At 33.9% G+C, this 19,307-nt stretch overlaps 1 protein-coding gene across 1 annotated transcript; it reads right to left on the minus strand.

Annotated features, from left to right (window-relative positions):
* Window positions 1-6,738: 6,738 nt before the first annotated feature.
* Window positions 6,739-13,350, minus strand: LOC130799882 (uncharacterized). Its single transcript, XM_057663158.1, has 5 exons — window positions 12,941-13,350; window positions 9,318-9,379; window positions 8,182-8,272; window positions 7,799-7,901; window positions 6,739-7,723 (listed from the first exon to the last, which is right to left on the minus strand). The coding sequence occupies exons 1-5, from the start codon at window positions 13,159-13,161 to the stop codon at window positions 7,037-7,039; spliced, it is 1,164 nt and encodes a 387-aa protein (XP_057519141.1). The 5' UTR covers window positions 13,162-13,350; the 3' UTR covers window positions 6,739-7,036.
* Between the last annotated feature and the right edge of the window lie 5,957 nt (window positions 13,351-19,307).

Below are 19,307 nucleotides of genomic sequence, written 5' to 3' on the forward strand. Positions count from 1 at the left end.
AGACAAAATAGCTGTTCGCAGTTACTAACTGCGAACAGAAAAAAAAAAAAATTTTTTTTTAAGGTCAGATAGCTGTTCGCAGTTAGTAACTGCGAACAGCTATTTTGTCTTTTTGCTGTTCGCAGTTACTAAGTGCGAACAACTATTTTGTCTTTTTTGAACTGTTCGCAGTTACCTACTGCGAACAGCTAGTTTGTCTTATATGCTGTTCGCAGTTAGTAACTGCGAACAGCTCCAAAGCACAGCTTTGAGGTTTGGACGCTTACTTTTGAAAAAAATTTAAAGGTTCGTTTATTTAATTAATTTTTTTTTTTTTCACTCAAGAATTTCAAAAATTCTAAATTTGGTTTAAAAGGGTCAATCCATCAAGATTTAAGACCAAAGCCCAATAAAGTTGTGGTACAAACCCATGGACCAACCCAAACTATTTGTGTGGTAATTGGGTTTTGGTTAGGCTGGATATGGGGTCCCATCAACCCTAATTTTAATTTCTTCGAACATGTTCACCTTTATTATTATTTAACTGTCAAAATATATTTTTATAAATTGATAAAATCATAAACTTGTCAAAATAAGCATAATATTCAACGGTGAATATCAAGTTAATTCTAGCTAATTCTTCATTAATGTAATCATAAAATGAATAACTTATTAAACCCTAGCTAACAGCACAACCACTCAATGTATACTTGTCGAGAAGGGTTTAACAATGCAACATTATCATCTTAATACACTAATGTAGATTTTTTCCAAATAAATTAATTAAATAATTTTAATTTTTTATTTGTGAAGGGAAAGCATCTAACAAAAATATGAGGGCCGTCTTAAAAAAGATAGAAGTCTTGTACAAATAAGCTAAAGCGGACCCTTCACTTTTTCCGTGTGTAATTTTCTACAAATTACAGATTTTAGAAAATTAGTTTATTAAGAAAAATATTCATATTATTCTATTAAAATATTTATTTGCCATAAGATTTACAACCTATTTTATTATAATTTTAAAAAATATAAAGTATAAACTAATAGCGTAGATTTTGAAACAAATTGGTATTAAAACAAAAAATTACTAAATCCAAATAAAGATTGTAACTCCAAGAAAGTAAACATAAATCATCACGCTCAATTATTTATGGAATATATCTCTTTTGTTTATAGGCTCAAAAATGACTAAGATGACTACATATATAATTAATGTGGAGTGCATATAATTGTTGATCAAATTAAATTAAGGAAAACACTAAAATAAATAAGATAGAAATGTACTTTTTAAAAAAATAATCCAAAATTTTAAAAAAGAAAAAATAGAGATGATGAGCAAAGATGAGTATGATGCAAAGCCAACCAAATAAGGAGCTTTACGTTGTAACCACTAACACATAGCATGAATCGCACGGAAGAATTATTTTTGTAATCAAAGCTACATAAGATTATACATTTTAGGTATGTTCACAAGCCAACTATTATTGCTACTTTTAATTATTTTCTTATATCTGAATCTTTCTTTGTCATGAAGGGACCATCAAATGCATTATTAGCTACCCAAACAAAAAAGGATTTATATGGTTTGCAAATCAATTAGTCATCATCTTGATCATTTATCAATTCACATTTGATATATTTAATAAGGTAAGCAAATACGGATTAAACGCATTATAGAGTATTAAGTACGTATAATTATTTTGACGTGACTTTACAATTTGAAATTTTGGTTCTTAGAAAATAAAAATATTATTGATAGAATTCATGTAGACTCCAATCATAACTTAAATTTTTGGTTGAAATAATTATTTGATATTGATATCAAACGCCAATTGATAGACTAGAAAACAAACTTCATGATATTTTTTAGAGAACATCATCTTAACACTAACAAAGCCAGTTTAGTTTAAGTAAAAACAAATTTGTTTTATTTAATTCAATTCAATCCGACAAGTTTCACTAAAAAGAAATAGGTCATAAATCGTACTCTTTTTTCCAACTAAAATTGCAATATTTTTCAATTTGCGATGTTCCATTGATGTTTCTATGTTTCTTCAACATTTTCATTGATTCTCATTCATACATATATTCACTCATTAAAATTCAAACTCTGTGTTTTGTTATTTTAACAATCAAAATATTTTCTATATTTTATGTGCTAGTATAGATGTAACAAACTTTAAATTCTTTTCAATAAAACCATTTAATAAGAATAATCTTAAAATTTGAGGTTTTTAAAGATTATAGTTGCAAAGTTTTTTTTACAAGTTGTAGTTGCACCAAATATGGGATGAAATGATCCAAGAAACCGTTTAACACCTTCAAGATTGATGCCAAGAACTCCCTTGACACACGAAGAACAAGCAAAACCTTCTGTTTTGTATGAAAACAGAAGGGTGACAAGAACAATTCGGATGAATGGTTCTATGTCGTGGATGGAGACAATGAACCTTCACTCAGTCCCTGGCCTCCTCCTCACACTCAAGTTAGGATTCACTCTCTTAACTCTCGTGGAATTGACTGAATCCTCTCTTTGCTTCACTCACAAAGACAACACTCAGGTTTGTAATCGCACACAATTACTTGAATGAAAATTCATTAATCAACAAAAAACTGGGTATGATACAATGAGGTTGCTCCTTTATATAGAGCTATAACGGCTATAATGGGGTGTCTAACAATCATAACTAACCCCGTGCCTTATTATTTAAACACATGCAAAAATAAGGAACTAAAACGGAAACATAAAATAGGCTAAGTATTCTGAAATCAGCCATTCTCAAAAATCTGGCGAACACGCGACCTTGGAGTTGATCTTGTGGGCTCTGTGAGGACTCTCCGTGCTAACTCTGAGTCTTGGCTTCTTCTTTCTTGTCCATAGATGCCATTCTTTGAATTCCCACGCTCATACACACACCAGGTTAGACGTTCCAATGCTCGCAAGGTGGGCTGCCAGGCAGATCGGTGTCTTTGTTGTTCTGTTGCTTGCTGATTTGGGAACAGCCTTCTGTTCTGGTTATTGGCTGTTGGGAGACTTCCCTTTGTTCCCCCTTGGTCTTGCCATGCTTGTATGTAGATGTTCAACCCATCTTGAAGATGATCTCCCTTATTCTTCAAGCAAAAATCAGCAAGTACAGTAGACTCAATAAGTGTACTGAAACAATTATGCTCTACATGTTTGGACTTGTATTGTAGATTGTCCATAATTGTTGCATTCCCTCCTTCTTTAATGAGAATTGTCCTCAATTCTGAATTGTCTTCATGCCTTTGGGAATCATCTAAGTTGAAAGCGTTCGAGATCCCATAATTGTCCAGAAGATCAAAATGCATCCATGTCAAAGTGCCTTCCTGCAGTTCCCTTGGCTTGATGTCATCTTCTCCTTTAGTACTGCACTGCTCCTCTTCTACTACGATTTGCTTTTCGAGTTATTTTTGTGGTTGCAACACCCTTACAGTCCCTTGTTCATCATCTGTATAGTACCTGCACACAGGATGAATGTCAATGATAGTGTCTTTCATGAAATAAAAGCCACTCATTTCACAGCATGTAGATGAGTTTTTCAGATGCAGTTTGTTTATTTCAACATCATCCACAGACATGGTGTTAAGAAACTCAGGATCTAATGCTTCGTCCCCTAATGATCTCAAGGTTTTGGATTGCTGTTGGACTTGGTTCTCACTAATCTCTTTAGTGAATAAATGCACAGACTTTATTCCCTCGTAACAGTTACTCTTGTTCAACTCATAGTTTGTTTGCTTCTGTTTTGTAGGAGCAACAATGGTTTTACATGGAGGTAGGGGTATAAGATCTTTTAGTTTCCCTTCACGTTTGATGGTATAGATGTTGGTAAGCCCATCATGTATGGAGTGCCTATCGTGCTGCCATGGTCTTCCTAACAGTATATGACATGCATTCATGTTCACGACATCACACAGCATCTCATCATTGTAGGATCCTATTGAGAAGCTAACTAAACACTGCTTCCTTACAAAGCCCTCAGCCTTGCTATCTAACCATCGTAGTTTATATGGATTCGGGTGATTACTAGTGTTCATGTTCAGGTCCTGTACTAACTGATGGCTCACAAGTTGGTCTCGCTTCCCCCATCAATTATAAGGTCGCACACTCTATCCTTCACCCTACACTTGGTCTGAAACACGCTCTCTCTTTGGTCAGTGTGCTTTCCCTTTGGTGTGGCATGGAAATTTCTTTTTACAAGCAAGTGGTAGCTTCCTTCCTCAGGGTAAACCAACTCTCTGTTCTCACCCTCTGACTCACTTTCCTCAGTGTCACTTGGTTCAGTTCTTTGCAAAGTACCCAGGCTGGTCAGTATGTAGGACCCTTCATGTTCATCTGTGGGTGTGGGTGGTAATATGACCTTCTCCTCCCCATCCTTGGCTACAAGCATAGCTCTATGTCCTCTCTCCCTACTGTGAATCTCAGTCTACTCAATGTTGGTGAAAGCTTGTGCATTAGGACATTCATTTCTGTAGTGTCCATGGCCATGACACTTGAAACACATCACATCCTTCATAGGTACGTTGGTTTTGTCCTTGGTTCTGTTGGTTACTGCAAGCTGTGATATTCTACTATTTGTACTGGTTCCTACTCCCACATTTGCTGTAATACCTACTGTGTTAGGCTTAGGGAAAGTAGGCTCAAGGGGCTGCGCACAGGTGTTCCATTTCTTGGAGTATTTTTCATAGGTGAGGGCACTATCACAAGCTGTGTCAAGGGTCAAATGCTGCATCACCTCAAGTTTTTCCCTCAAATCCTTCCTCAGGCCTCCTATGAACTTACCTATTTTCATCTCCTTTGGTTCATTAACATCACAAAGGACAGACAATCTTTCCCACTCTTGAATGTAATTAGCTACTGTTTTATTTCCTTGCCTCAGAGTACTCCATTGCACAAACAGATGCTGCCTATACGAGGAGGGCACATACTTCTTCCGGAGGTGTTTCTTCAACTTAGCCCATCTGTTTATCCTCTTCCTGTTCTCCTTCCTTCTTTGCTTTTGAATTCCCTCAAGCCATATGGCAGTTAGCTTTGTTAATTTGATTTTGGCTAACTTGTACTGCTGTTCCTCCGAAGTTTCCTTGAATTCAAAATATCTCTCCAGTCCAACTTCCCATTCCATGTAATCCTCTGGGTTGTGTGTTGTTCCCCCAAATTCAGAAACATCTAATCTAAGGTTTTTGTCCTCTGTGGTTCTTTCATGGTTGTGTGCAGGCACTACCCTTTCTTGTTGGTTCATCTCAATTCTAGCTATTGAGTGTACAAGCTGTTGAATAGTCAAGGCCATCTCAGCAAGTTTCTCGTTTGTGTTCATCTTATTTTTATCACATCAATACCAGCAACAAGAAGGCAACAAATTTTCAGAAACGAAAACAAAAGCACAAGCACTAAACCCTAATTTTTCAGAACAGATTTCAGAAATCAGATTGTTATTATCAATTTTTTGAAAGAAAAACGTAATACTCAATGATTCACAACAAATTCCATCCAATTCCTATCAGAAATCACTTTCACAGTAACAAAGAATCGAATTACAAGAAGTATTCTGAAATCAGCCATTCTCAAATATCTGGCGAACACGTGACCTTGGAGCTGATCTTGTGGGCTCTGTGAGGACTCTCCGTGCTAACTCTGAGTCTTGGCTTCTTCTTTCTTGTCCATAGATGCCATTCTTTGAATTCCCACGCTCATACACACACCAGGTTAGACGTTCCAATGCTCGCAAGGTGGGCTGCCAGGCAGATCGGTGTCTTTGCTATTCTGTTGCTTGCTGATTTGGGAACAGCCTTCTGTTATGGTTATTGGCTGTTGGGAGACTTCCCTTTGTTCCCCTTGGTCTTGCCATGCTTGTATGTAGATGTTCAACCCATCTTGAAGATGATCTCCCTTATCCTTCAAGCAAAAATCAGGAAGTACAGTAGACTCAGTAAGTGACTGAAACAATTATGCTCTACATGTTTGGACTTGTATTGTAGATTGTCCATAATTGTTGCAGTAGTCACTATAAATAAAAAGGCATAAACATAGTAGACAAGTTGTCGAATTTAATGTCTTTGACCGTACATGACCTATTTGATTTAGATATTACCTTTGACTTTACGTATCTAGCCAGACTTTTTTAAAAAATAATTAAAATCTTTTTAAGCAATTTCTTATATATTTTAATTTACATATATACTTATTTGTTTTAATATTAATATTATTTTGATGTTTAAAAATTAATTTTATATTTCTTATTTTTTAAAAAGTCATTCAATTAAAAATTATTAGCATTGGTGAAAACGATGTTTAATAACTTATTGGTTTGCGTGTTAGAAAAAATGCCAAATGAGTACTCATTTCGCATGATTTTCAAACTAGAATCCTCTAAGGATGATCGCACTGTTTGTTTTCCAACACGGTAAGGCGTTGTTAAATATCTACTCAATTGGCATGTCGGAAAAAATTGGCGTATGAGTACTCACATCAACCGCATTTACAAACTAGGCGAATCACGAACGTAATCACGAAGTGTGTTATTCAAAATAATTATTAGCATCAATGAAAACAACATTAAATATCTTCTCGATTTTGTTTGTCAAGAAAATTTCCGTGTCAAAATAAAGATAATGCCTTTTTGTCCATTATAACGACTTTTTTTCAAAAAATAAGTATTTTGAAATATCAATGTAAAATTAAATTATGTAAACTTATTCAACAGTCACTAAAAATGAACTTTACAATATATAGTGGTGGCTATAACTCATAAAAATAAACTTTGTAGCTCTAATTAATAAATAAGCTAAACTATGTGACTAGAATTTATAAATGATTCAAAATGAAATGAAGAATGTCGTTAAGTTTTGAAGAATATGACAAAACCACTGAGCAACTACTATACTAGTATGTTACAGCTTGAACCATTGAAGGTATCTCAAAGCTTAATGAGTTTGATCCCTAATCAAAATTACAAATATTAGAACTACCAAAGATCAAGATTAAACTTACAACAATGCTAGAAAATTCACAACCCTTTACTGAGAATTGGAAAGTTTAAACCTATAGATCTTCTATTTCTTCTATGGACGAAAAATGGAAATCCATTTTACTGAGAACATCTTGATCTATTTCTCTACTTTTTACCATTTTCAGCGGAAAGTCACATTCCGGTGCTGAAGGCAACTTGCTCGGGGCTGTATGCTCCTCCATTACCACTGAGCTGTCGGTTTTCATTTCCTGGCTTATCTTTTGTTGGCTGTTGATGTCTAACCTCATCTGGATACAAAGCTTTAAGTCATCTTCATTTCGAGCTCTATTTAACTTATAATTCAATTCGGTTAAAGCTGAGGTTTCCAGAGTCGAACAATTTTTAGCTGCCTTAGGGGCCGATTCAGCATCTTTGTCTAGGCTGTTAGGTTCTTCAATCGCATTATTTGTCTTAAGCTTGCTCAACCCTTGATCAATTGTTTGTCGAATCCTCTTCCTAAATGTATCACTTCGCATAGGGTTTGATCTTAGGATTACCTTCATTTCTGAGATTAACTCCTTTTTCTCACCTGAAGTCGTGGGCGGGTTTGACGCCAAGATTTCATCCTCGTCTGGCCTCTCAGAATTAACGTCAAACACCTCTTTTAATAAGTTGATATTCTGCATGTACCTATCAAAAGCTTCATTTTCTGCTTCAATGTTTGCTTCCTTGTATTCCTTTAACTTGGCAAACCTCCATTCATTTATAGTCAGTGCCTCCTGTAAATTCGTCATCAGAATAGGATGGCGAGTATCATGTTGTTACATAAACATGGATTGAAAAGAGGGACGCACCTTTCTGGTTAGTGGCTTCCTTGAGCGGAGCGGAATATGTACATTGTTGAACTGCGAAAAAGTGCTAGAAAGTTGACGAAGGGAATTCGCTTTAGCTGAGGTCCTGAGACCACCAAAAAAGACTCATTAAAAGTTTGAAAGAAAGAGCAGACTTAATAGTCCCTCAAAATAAGTAATGTTGATAAGAGAGGTAGGTCACTAAGAAAGCAAGCAACTAACTGAAGGCAATAGAATATGAATGACACAGCAAGCAGTGGCATCATCATAGATGAAGCCACTACAGGAGCTATTTTCCTCGAGATTTGCCAACATTTGTGTCTCATCCTAACACTATGGTTTTGATCCTATCCACAAAAAATTCTTTTAACAAAAAAGGTTCTTACCCAGGGGTTGCTGCTTCACTCGGTTGTTGCTCCGGTACCACGGGGTTTGAAGAAGCTCCTCTATCAGCAAGAGTAGAATTTGGCTTTAAAACTGCAATGACAACCAAAATTTTATGATAATTTACATTAATTTCTTGTGTTTCATGAAAACAAAATTTCACCATCAAGATACAAGTTCTTCATAATTTTCTATACTGAATGTAGAAAAAAATTGATGATAATCCTTTTCCAGCGCCTCAAGATATTCACAGTTCACACAATCACGTATATTACATACATTTTTTATTAGACTCGAAAATTTAATGATGTATATTTGATCTCCAAAAGTTCCTAAATGTAAATTAATATAAGATTTATAAGAAATCATGATATAGATTCATTTCGGTCCCAAAATAAAATTTCTAGACATGAAAATGCTCTCACAACTAAAAAAAAATCTTTTGACCGAAGGAGGATTTTCATTCAATCTTCAAAGTGGATCAAAGAACCCGCGTTAACTCCCAAATTTTGAAATCCAAAAACATTTGGAAGTTGATCTTTCACAGCTTAAAGAGCAAACCCGAACACCAAGCAACTAACCTTGCAAAATTATATTTCACATCCGAAAAAATATGCATAATGTCCTAATTTACACTAAACTAAAGTCTCTAAATATTCCGTGATACTAAGTGATAAAGAGCAGGAAACTAACTATGAAATAAAGTTAAAAATTATTCTTGATACAAATTGAAATTCAGCCTATGCATTGCTAATTCTAATGAGATTCTACCATGATGAAAAAAGCATGTCTCTATTAAATGAGAAACAAAACGTAAATCGTTTTACAAGGACTCATCAATTTTTGTAGCATCAACGTGTCTTAAAGTTCAAATAAGCACTCATTCACCCTATGCAACAAGGTGCAGTCAACTCTAAAACCTGCATGCAAGCAAATGATTTAACAATTGTCTGATACGTAACATACAACAGGCTCAAATGTCCATTTACACTTTACAAACATGCCATGCACTCGGATAAGCATTCATTCTTTACTCCATGGAAACACACATAACGTTAAGTATTTCTACCTCCAGATTGAACATCCTAAAGAATTAAGAAATAAGACTTGTAACAGAATAAATGGAAAGAGATGATACCATGTATATGGCAGGGATTCTGGGCTTTTGAACAACAACTTTTGCAGGACTGATAAGGGCACCTATATCGCATGAAAATAGTACAATCAACGTAGGATCCATATTCACAAGTTAAGCAAGCACAAAGAAACACTCGACATATCAAAAGAACATGTAAACCCACAATGCAACCAAAAGAATCCCTTTCTAGCCAATTCCACATGCTACACTTGCACAATTATCAAAGGCATCCATTTAAGTAACTTGTGGCTGGATGCAGTAAGCAAAACTTTCCAAGGGATTGTGATTTCTGTCCAGGAAGTAGAAAACACTCACAAGGGAATGTAGGTGTTTCATGAGAAGTCTCACTTATCTAGACAAAAATAATAACATCCTTTGTTCGTAGGCTGCAGTAGGCCAGTAGCACATTAATGATTCTCAAAGACCTTGTCTTCCTGTGTCTTTGTCAGCCAAACAACTCCTTAGTTTTATACTTCCTATATATTTCTAGACCAACCAAACAATTACTTAAAAGAAGATAAAAAAGCACAGTACTAAACAAATCAGAATAGCTACGCAAAGGACCTACAACTAAACCTGGCAAACTGGCACGTTGGTGACTTTACGGGGCAGGTATATGTTATGGATTGGCATAGCCATGGCTGACGTAGATCTGTATTAGGCAGAATATACAGCAAAGTATAGCAGAAACTGTATAGTAATGTGCGTAAAAAGTTGATTTGAATGTGGATGAATGAATGAATGTGTATGGAATGTATGTAAAACATAGATTGATTGTACTCGAGAATGATTACATACAATGTGATAGTTCAAGCAATTTGAGAAGCGTGAAACTTCCCTAAATGAGTCAAGAAACTCATCCCAATTCTATTACAGTAAATGAATGAATGTTTTCTAACTTTTCCCTCTAATTTATACTTTTTTGTTGCTTCAACTAGCTACTTACTAATTACTATTTACTAAGTAATCCCTACATTACCCCTCCCCAGCAATACATTACAGTATAACAATGCTCTCATGACCCAAGCCATCAATGTTCATGAGACGGTTAAAAAAAACTAAGGCGCTCTTTCATCCGCTTTACATTTAAAATATGTAAACATGTCTCATTAATGTAATCAAATATACAAGCCAAATAGCAATTCATACCAAGTCATGCACAGCTAAAACAAACCATACAGATGATGTCCAAGTCAAAGCAAAAACATGCTAAAACCGACAACAAACCATCTTGCCTTCTTTTTCTTAGTAAAGAGCCTAGTTTACCAAGCAAGGATGATAAAAAAAATTAAAAAAAAATTAAAAAAAAAAAAAAAGAACCTCTAATCAGAACATAAAAAAGATCAAGAAATGTTCACAATGAAGGAAAGCCATAATTGCACAATGTAGAGCAGTTAGAGTTCACAGCATGTGTTACATATCAATATTTTAGGGTACCTCCTTCACAGAAAGTAAATACTGATATATTCTGAAAACACCAAGTCTGCCAGTGCACATGTTAAGCTTCATGAAGTTTCCAAGACAACATTGTGTGTCTTATGATCGACTATCTAAGGTATGAGAAGTAGCGACATAATTCAACAACTTATTTAGCTCTGAGATATCAATAGATCAGAATCATGTGGACATTTAAAAAATCATTAATCTTAGTATCCACCAAGAAAATGTATATCAAGACCAAGTATCAGAAGAACCTCCCTTCCCTAAAAGATTACAAATCAAGTTACTCAACCAATGGGGTCTTTAGGTGAGAAACCAGCTTTTATAAGGGTGGCAAAAGTGATAATCATACAGTAGTGCAGATCATGCCATATTGCAAGTTGATACTACAGGGAAAATCTCTACTCTAGAGTATCAAACAATGCCTATAGAATTTCTAAACCAAGTATAGTCAATATCCAGAGGTAGACCATAAATTTATGACAGGTTCCTTGATCATGTTATAGATGTAATGCCCTGTAAAGGCATAACAGTTCCACCACATTGGAAAAGGCTCATTTCAAGAACATCTACATTGAAAAATGCTTCCTACCAGGCTACCACTCAACATAAGGCTTGCATATACAGTTATGATCTTGATTAGTTTATTTTTTATAACATTGCAAAAAAAATCCAAATTTGTTTTTTAATCTTCCTTTAGCCCTATTCAACCAACACCTATCAAAGCTCTCAAGCATATCAAAGTTAAACTATCAGGTCATAAATTTAATCACCAAACAATAATTTCTTAGATAAAGCCGCTCATATAATTGTGACGTTAATTCATCAAATACTTTATCCAAGACTTAAAAAGGAATACGAATATAATTAATTAATCAATTAATGATGTTTGATGAACATAAGGAGCTCCAACTACGGGCATGTTCTCCTCAATTAAATTAAAACAATTCAACTAGCTGGAAGTTACAAAACAAAAATCTTTAAATAAATAAAAATAAACATACACATTTTTGAAAGTCTCTCTAAGAAACCTCCAACAAACAACCCAACCTCATCCTCAAATCACCATGGTAAAATATAGCCAACACTGACCCTTCAGCAAGTATATACTATGGAGTTTGTGCTCCTCAAACCAGAGACACATTAGTATCTTGTCCCAAAGCCTAAGATAAAATAGTGGTTATCATCTAATTATATCTCCACTTTCCATTATATTTCATTTGCTCTGCCATGCAATATATTCAACCTAAAGACTATTCCTTTAGAGGCCAACTAATATGCTTAATACAATCATTGTATTAAAACAAGGAAACCTCAACAGAATAGCATGTGTGCTAGCCATTCTCGTCCATTTTCAACTAAGACAAAATTGACCGTTAACCGCCGGACCAAAGGCACAGATGCAACCCTTAGTTTTATAATGCACGAGACGCCTCATGTTTCATAGGAGGCATAAAGCATTTGAAAAAGGGGGAAAACAGGCGAGTTTCTCTTCACCACAAACCTAAGTCACCTGTGCTGCACCTCAGCTACTCACCTCGTGCATAGGTGCATCTCATTGATATAACCAGGATCTAGCCCTGCAGCCTCTACTTCCCAAGTCCCAATTATGGAATTAGCAAGGCTTAACAATTAACTTTGATAAAGAGCTACTTTACATAATCAGCTACCTGTATGAATTCAAAATTCACCAAAAATAATCCAAATTTTATTTGTTTCCATTCATAATTGTAATGGGGTTAAGTGAATTAGATAACACCCAAAATCAACAGTATATCTCCTCCTTCCCAAGTCCCCTCACCAATAATCGATAGTAACTGTCTGCTCATTCCTTGGAAACAGTATATCTACTTGATGACCCGAACCCTAAAATGCCCATTCCTACCCGGAGGTGCCCAATTTTCACATTGACAAACGAAGATACTAAGTGTTGATACATTCCGCCAAAGAAATGAAAACAACGAAAGGAAAAGAATTCAATACATATTGAGTATGATCTGACAATCAATTACCTGCGGAATATAACATTTAAAAAACAACCCCCCAAAAAAATCTAATAACAACACATTCTCAATAAATTAATCAACATAAACCTCAGTTAATCGAAAAATAATTAATCACAACCAATTAAGAATTCTCGATGAAAAGAAACCAAAAACAATCGAAGGAAGAAGAAAACTGACCTAGACCTAGCGACATTACCACACTTAATACACTTGGGTTTATTGAGTCCTCGAAGATTCTTGGGAGCTTCAGATCTTTGCAACGAAACCGTAGAAAGATTAGGGCTTTTTACAGAGGATGTAGTAATCGTTGATGGCGGTGGAGGAGTAGAAGGGACGTTGTTAGCACTCGTTTCGGAACCATTGTTGCTGAGAACTGGCGATGAAGTTACAGCCGCCATTTTTGCTAAAATTTTCCGAATAAGAGGAAAACAATTACAGAAATTATTTAGTATAAAAGTTGCAGTGAAGACGATGAAATTGTTTGAATTGCAAAATTGCCACTGATTTTGCGCCCGTTTTGAGAACGAGAGAAGAGGGTGAGTTTAGACAAGACGGGAGAAATTAGGAGGATATAAACTCAACCTATAAAGTTTGGATCAAATTAGTCTTATAAGACATAAACTTATACAAATGCATTTAAAAATGGAGAAAATTGTAAAAAATACAAAAATTTATCCAGAATAATTCAACCTATTCACGATTTTTCTAAAATAATCCCAACTATCGATTAATCATGAATAATCCCAACTATTGACTCACTTAACTTGTGCTGTTGTTGCTCTTGTTTTTACCGGTGCAACAGGTAATAATCTGACATTTAGTCAATAGTTGGGATTATTGTAGGAAAATTGTAAATAGGTTGGATTATTCTGGGTAAATTTTCCATTTTTTAAATTTTTTTTTTTTTTATATTCAAAATGACTTGCTACAATAGGTAGCAGGTCACCCGGGTGTACCCAAGGCAAAGACCCTCCTAAGTTCGGATTATTCATGGTTAATCGATAGTTGGGATTATTGTAGGAAAATCGTGAATAGGTTAGATTATTCTGGGTAAATTTTCCTAAAAAAGAAACCAATGTGATTAAGAATCTCGTGTAATGCACGAATCTTTTTAATCATACTATTATACTATTTAATTAAAAACTTGAAAAATAATATATGTCATGTTTTAAGATAAATTACCAAATGTAATAATATTAGTGAACTTAATTTTCTTACATGTATTATTACTTAAGTTCTCATCCTTAATGCCTAAAATAAAGATTCAAACATATATAGTTATATAGTTATATGTATTCAAAATGACAAGAAATATGCAAAGTAAATTCATTCCTAAAATTGATAATTTGCATAAATTATAAAGAATCACTAATTAATTTATTTATTAGTTGGTAGAGTGAGCAAGGTACGACCTTACTAAATAATATTTTTCTGTAGTGAGTTATAGCATCCATCAATGTATGAGTTTTTCCGAAAATATACATTTGTGAATACAGTAAGTGTAAAAAATGCAAATCAGTCAAATTCCATTAATACTATCCAATGAAAAAATAACAAATGGCATGCTCACAATCAAACTTCCTTTTTGCTATTATACAGTAAAATTAATAGAATGTATGATTCATGAAAATGATTTATTATCTAACTTAAAATAAAAACTTTCATGTATATTCTTTTTTTGGTTTATATAAGGAAATATAATATTTCAATAGATCATTACATATAATTATAGTCAATCAACAATTTTAATGAGTTAATGGCTTCCTTAAATATCAAGTCAAATTTCAAAAATTTTCCACTCAATGACAGTATAATACGTGTGTGAAATCGTTTATTCATTAGTATATTTTATTGATGATACTTATTATATGAGTTTTTTAAAAGTAAACAAAATGAGTTTATTTTTAGCATATTAAATAAATGTTAGTTTATCATTGACAATTTTGTTCAATATATTCATGAATCCCCTTTGGTCCTTAAGAGGATGACAAAATAAATTGAGAAGATTGGAGGATTTATTATTCTATTAGGGCATATACAATTAAGTCATATTCTTTAAAGGGTAATTATATATGTTTTAGAGCATGTTCTCATGGTACTCCAAATTTAGCTTTAAAAAGAATTGATAGACTAGTCATGTCAATAAGGTATATTTTTTTTGGGAGCTCATTTATTAAGAACTCCATAATTAAGCTTGCTTGGTGGGAAGCAATCATAAGAAGGGTGACATCCTGGGAAGTTTTCCTAGGTGCACACGAGTAAGGCCAAAATGCGCAAGAAAGACTTGTGTTGGTCTGTGGGGCCAGTCTACAGTCTTTATGAGTAGTCACTGGCGGCCCGAGGGACCGTGGTGTTATAGTTCTCTTCAATTAATTTCTTTTTAAATATTACTTATTCTTATTGAAATCAGGTCATATCAGATAAGATCAGAAAAAATCAATCAGATCAAATTAGATTAGACCAAATCGAATCAGACTAGACCAAATAGACAAGACTAATCAAATCAAGCCATACCATATTATTATTATTATTATTATTATTATTATTATTATTATTATTATTGAGGGAAAAGATTTAGAATTACCCAAAGAACAAATGGGTTACAAAGGAACTAGGACCCTAAGATTTCTAGCTTGCCACCCAGTGTTGCATCAGTGTGAACTAATTAATAGGATCTAATAGGAAGGAGTTTGAAAATAAGAAGGATAGGAAAGAATTTCATTAATTAGATCTTAGATCAATTGTAACACCCCGATATTTTCCCGATATTTTTTTTCCCCGATATATTTAATAATTTACTAGTAATATTATATATATATATATATATATATATATATATATATATATATATATATATATATATATATATATATATATATATATATATATATATATATATATATATATATATATATATATATATATATATAATATTTATTATTGGGCTTGGTCATGAGATTTGCAATCCTTTTTGGCAATTAGAATTATTTGGGCCCAAATTTTTCCTTAACCCATCTTTTAATTTCGAAAAAAAAAGGAGGGACTCTTTGTGGAGCTTGTAACTCCCTTAGGGTAACGAAGGATCAAGGCATTAATCCCATATAATTAACCCTTCTTAATTCCTTAATCATTTTCATTTTGACATCCTTTCATTTCTAAAGTTTCCAAGGACAAAAAAAGAAAAACATATCCTTTCAAAATTCCTCCTAATCCACATTCTTAACTCCATTACACTTGATCATTAAGTGTTTTCCTTTACAATTGTAAGTGTAATTCTTAATCTATGTTGATTCTTAAGTTTTAATTTAAAATTCTATGATTATTATATGTTTTATCTTATAATTCATGTTTAATTTAAGAATTTAAAATTTCATGTATGATTTTGGGATGTATTTTTCTATCTAAATTGATGAAGAATGTTTCTTTTTAGAGTTTTTAGATATGCATACATGTGAAGAATAGGATTGGTTTGTGTGATGGGTGATTTTGAAATTTATATATAAAAATGAATGTTCATGTAAAAAAAAATGTGTGTGGTTAAAGAAATTATTGTTGAACAATAATTTAATCTCAACGATGGTTCATAAGAATTATATAAATTTGGTCATTGATATTTAATAGGCAATCTACCATTTGGAATTCATTTGTTGATGAAATTTTCGTGAATCCCGTAGGGTTAGAAAAATGGTAAAAAAAATCTGTTTTGGGGACACTTTTTGGCTTGAAAATAGGTTAAAAATACTTAGAGTACATTATGAATTATGAAAATTGGTACCCGGGGGTTTTGACGCTTTTCGGACGCAACGGTGAAGTCGGAATTTTAGTTTGACAGTGTTAACATACTGTTCTGGACAGAATACTAAATCTGAATTTTATTGGATGTTATGTTGCGATGAAGTATGTTGTGTGACCATGAATAATTTGCAAGTGTGGCTTGATGTTAGATGTGTGTGTGTGTGCGCCTTGATTGTGGTTTAGAAAGTGTGAATATATGCTTATTCCCGTATGTACGATTGAATCGTGTAGGAAGTCGATTCGTGACGGGAAGTTGATAGGTTCATTTAAGATTTGCTTTTGCTTTCTTAAGGTACGTACACGCAGTAAAACTTTGTATATCGTGGATTGGTTGTTATAAAGGAATAATAATAATAATAATAGTAATAATAATATATTGAATAACGTGTAAAGGTGATGTTATGCTTTCTTATTCAAGAGATATGATTTCAATAACTTGATGAGTAGAGGTAGTATGACCTCACTAACTTTAAAGTAGACGTAGTATGATGTCGATTGGTGGAAAGATTTTACTCGCGATTTGTGGGGGCATTATGAGCCACCGCGGGGGTATGCATACTTAACCATAGGCACCGAAGTAAGGCATGTTGCCTATGGTAGAGACTTGCTTAGGGGTTAGCTCCCCCTAATGTATTGTCTTACTCTGGAAGTTTGGGGTTTGGTTCGGCAGTATGGCCGGAAAAGTACAACAGTATGGCTGACTAACTCAATGAATCATTTGGAATTTATTAAAAAGTAAATATTAAACTGTAGCCAACGTATGGTAAGTTGCCATTGTGCTTTATGCTATAATGTTAGTGTTATAAGAGATGTTTTTGCTGACGTGTACCTTTGATCTTAACGATCCTGCGATGATGTTGTTTTTCCTTTCGGGGTTAATAACTAGCAAAGATCTAAGTTGCAGGCTGGGGAGTGAGGATTACATTTGAAGAATAAAAGAGATAGAGTACGAAAGGATTATAATTTCGAACTTTATTAGCTTTTTAGAAATGGATTTATTCAAGAGGCGACTTCGCTCTCGAAATGTACTCCTTGGAGTTTTGGTTTCATATCTTTTATCCGCTGGTAAGACTACGATATCACTAATTAATCTACAATAACTCTAGTAGAACTCGATCCGCAAGTTTTAACTTTAAAAATTTTGTTTTCTCGTGCCTTTATGACATCTTGGTTAAACTCGGGTCCTGCTTGGTTTTCTTTTAAAATATAAAAATCTCTCTTTTAACGATCCGAGTTTTTCCGGGATGTTACAACTGGTATCAGAGCGGGAGTTCTATTCTAGCGTTATACGCATAAGTCAATAGGCTATAAAAATAATAATAATAATAATAATAATAAATAAATAAATAAATAAAATAAATAAATAAATAAATAAATAAATACATATAAAAGTTGTGAGAGTAATGGGTAGACATTAAGGGGTATTTATGACCTGGTTTTAACACCTTAAGCTAAGTTTCCGAGACAAGTTTTAATAGTGTTGTGTGCTTGTTAGATATTTTGTTGATGAATTATGATATTATTTGAGCTTGGAAATTGATTGTTCCTTTGCTCTTTCTTTCATTCGTGAGTCAAGGATTACGAATATTTTTTTTATCTGTCATGGATAAAGGAAAAAGACCTGCTGAAGGGGAAAGTAGTACCCTAGAAGAACCATGGAGAGCCCTAGTAAATATACCAGTCTGGGCAAAGATAGAAGCATTAAAAAAAATTGGGACAAGAAAGAAGGAGAGAGTGAGCTAGATTATAAGCGTAGGATGGAGATGATCTATAAAAAGTCTCAACAAGTTTATGAGGGAATAATACTGAGGAAATTGCTGAGTTGAATGAGAGAATTGCTCAATTGGAGCGAGAGTTTGATAGATGGGATAGAGGAATGGATGTTGTAGACAATGAGAGATGTAAGAATGTTGAGGCTAGTGGGGCAAGGGCTGAGATTGTTGAGGAGGATGTTCCAGTGGTCGACCCTAACTCAGTTCTGCAGATAGATTTTGATGAGGAGGATCCTGAGGAGGATCTAGGAGAAGATCCCGAGGAAGTCCCCGAAGAAGGTTTGGAGGAAAATACTTGGGGAAATTCTGAGGAGGAGGCTGAAGAGTTTTATGAGGATAGTGCGGAAGGGGGATATAATGCTGATATGGAGGTAGAAGTAGCTGATAGGGAAGATATTATGAGCGAGAGTGATAGTGATATTACAATGTGGGAAGACATATTACCCGAACCAGAAATTGTTGAGCTTTCAGATTCTGAGGAACAACTAGATATGAGTGACTCCCTACCCATAGAGACACCCACTGATTCTGATAGCACATCCAGTGACGACTCCGGGGATGCTGATTTTGACCCTTACTTATGAGGAAGATCGGGACCGTATGGATGCATCGCCTTTTACTATATGATCTTGCTTTTGATTGTAGTATTTATGCTTATGATTTTATATGACTATTTCCACGCTAATAATGATGTATGGATATTCTGTCGAGAAGCTTCTTCTGTTTTGTTTTGACAATATGGTTACGAAGAACGATGATTATTTGGGATTTTGTAACCAAGTATTTTGGAATTTAATAATATGTTATGGCAAAGTATGCGGGTTGAATTATAATATCATCTTGATTTTCTGTTTAATTATTTATAACCTTTTCTCATTAGCTGAATTTGTGAAGTTTGATATATCATGAATTTTGAAATGTTGTGGATATTAAGCATTAGTATAATTAATTAAAATAATTGTTTTTATTTGGTGGAA

This window comes from Amaranthus tricolor, chromosome 14 (assembly GCF_026212465.1).
Source record: "Amaranthus tricolor cultivar Red isolate AtriRed21 chromosome 14, ASM2621246v1, whole genome shotgun sequence".
NCBI classification, from domain to species: domain Eukaryota; kingdom Viridiplantae; phylum Streptophyta; class Magnoliopsida; order Caryophyllales; family Amaranthaceae; genus Amaranthus; species Amaranthus tricolor.

Excerpts from the sequence above, each read along its gene's own strand:
- LOC130799882 (XM_057663158.1), bottom strand. The coding sequence starts at position 13,161 with ATGGCGGCTGTAACTTCATCGCCAGTTCTCAGCAACAATGGTTCCGAA. Across the intron at positions 9,380-12,940 it reads GGTAATGTCGCTAGGTCTAG|GTGCCCTTATCAGTCCTGCA; the intron begins GTCAGTTTTCTT and ends CATGCGATATAG. Across the intron at positions 7,902-8,181 it reads AGTGAAGCAGCAACCCCTGG|GACCTCAGCTAAAGCGAATT; the intron begins GTAAGAACCTTT and ends TGGTGGTCTCAG.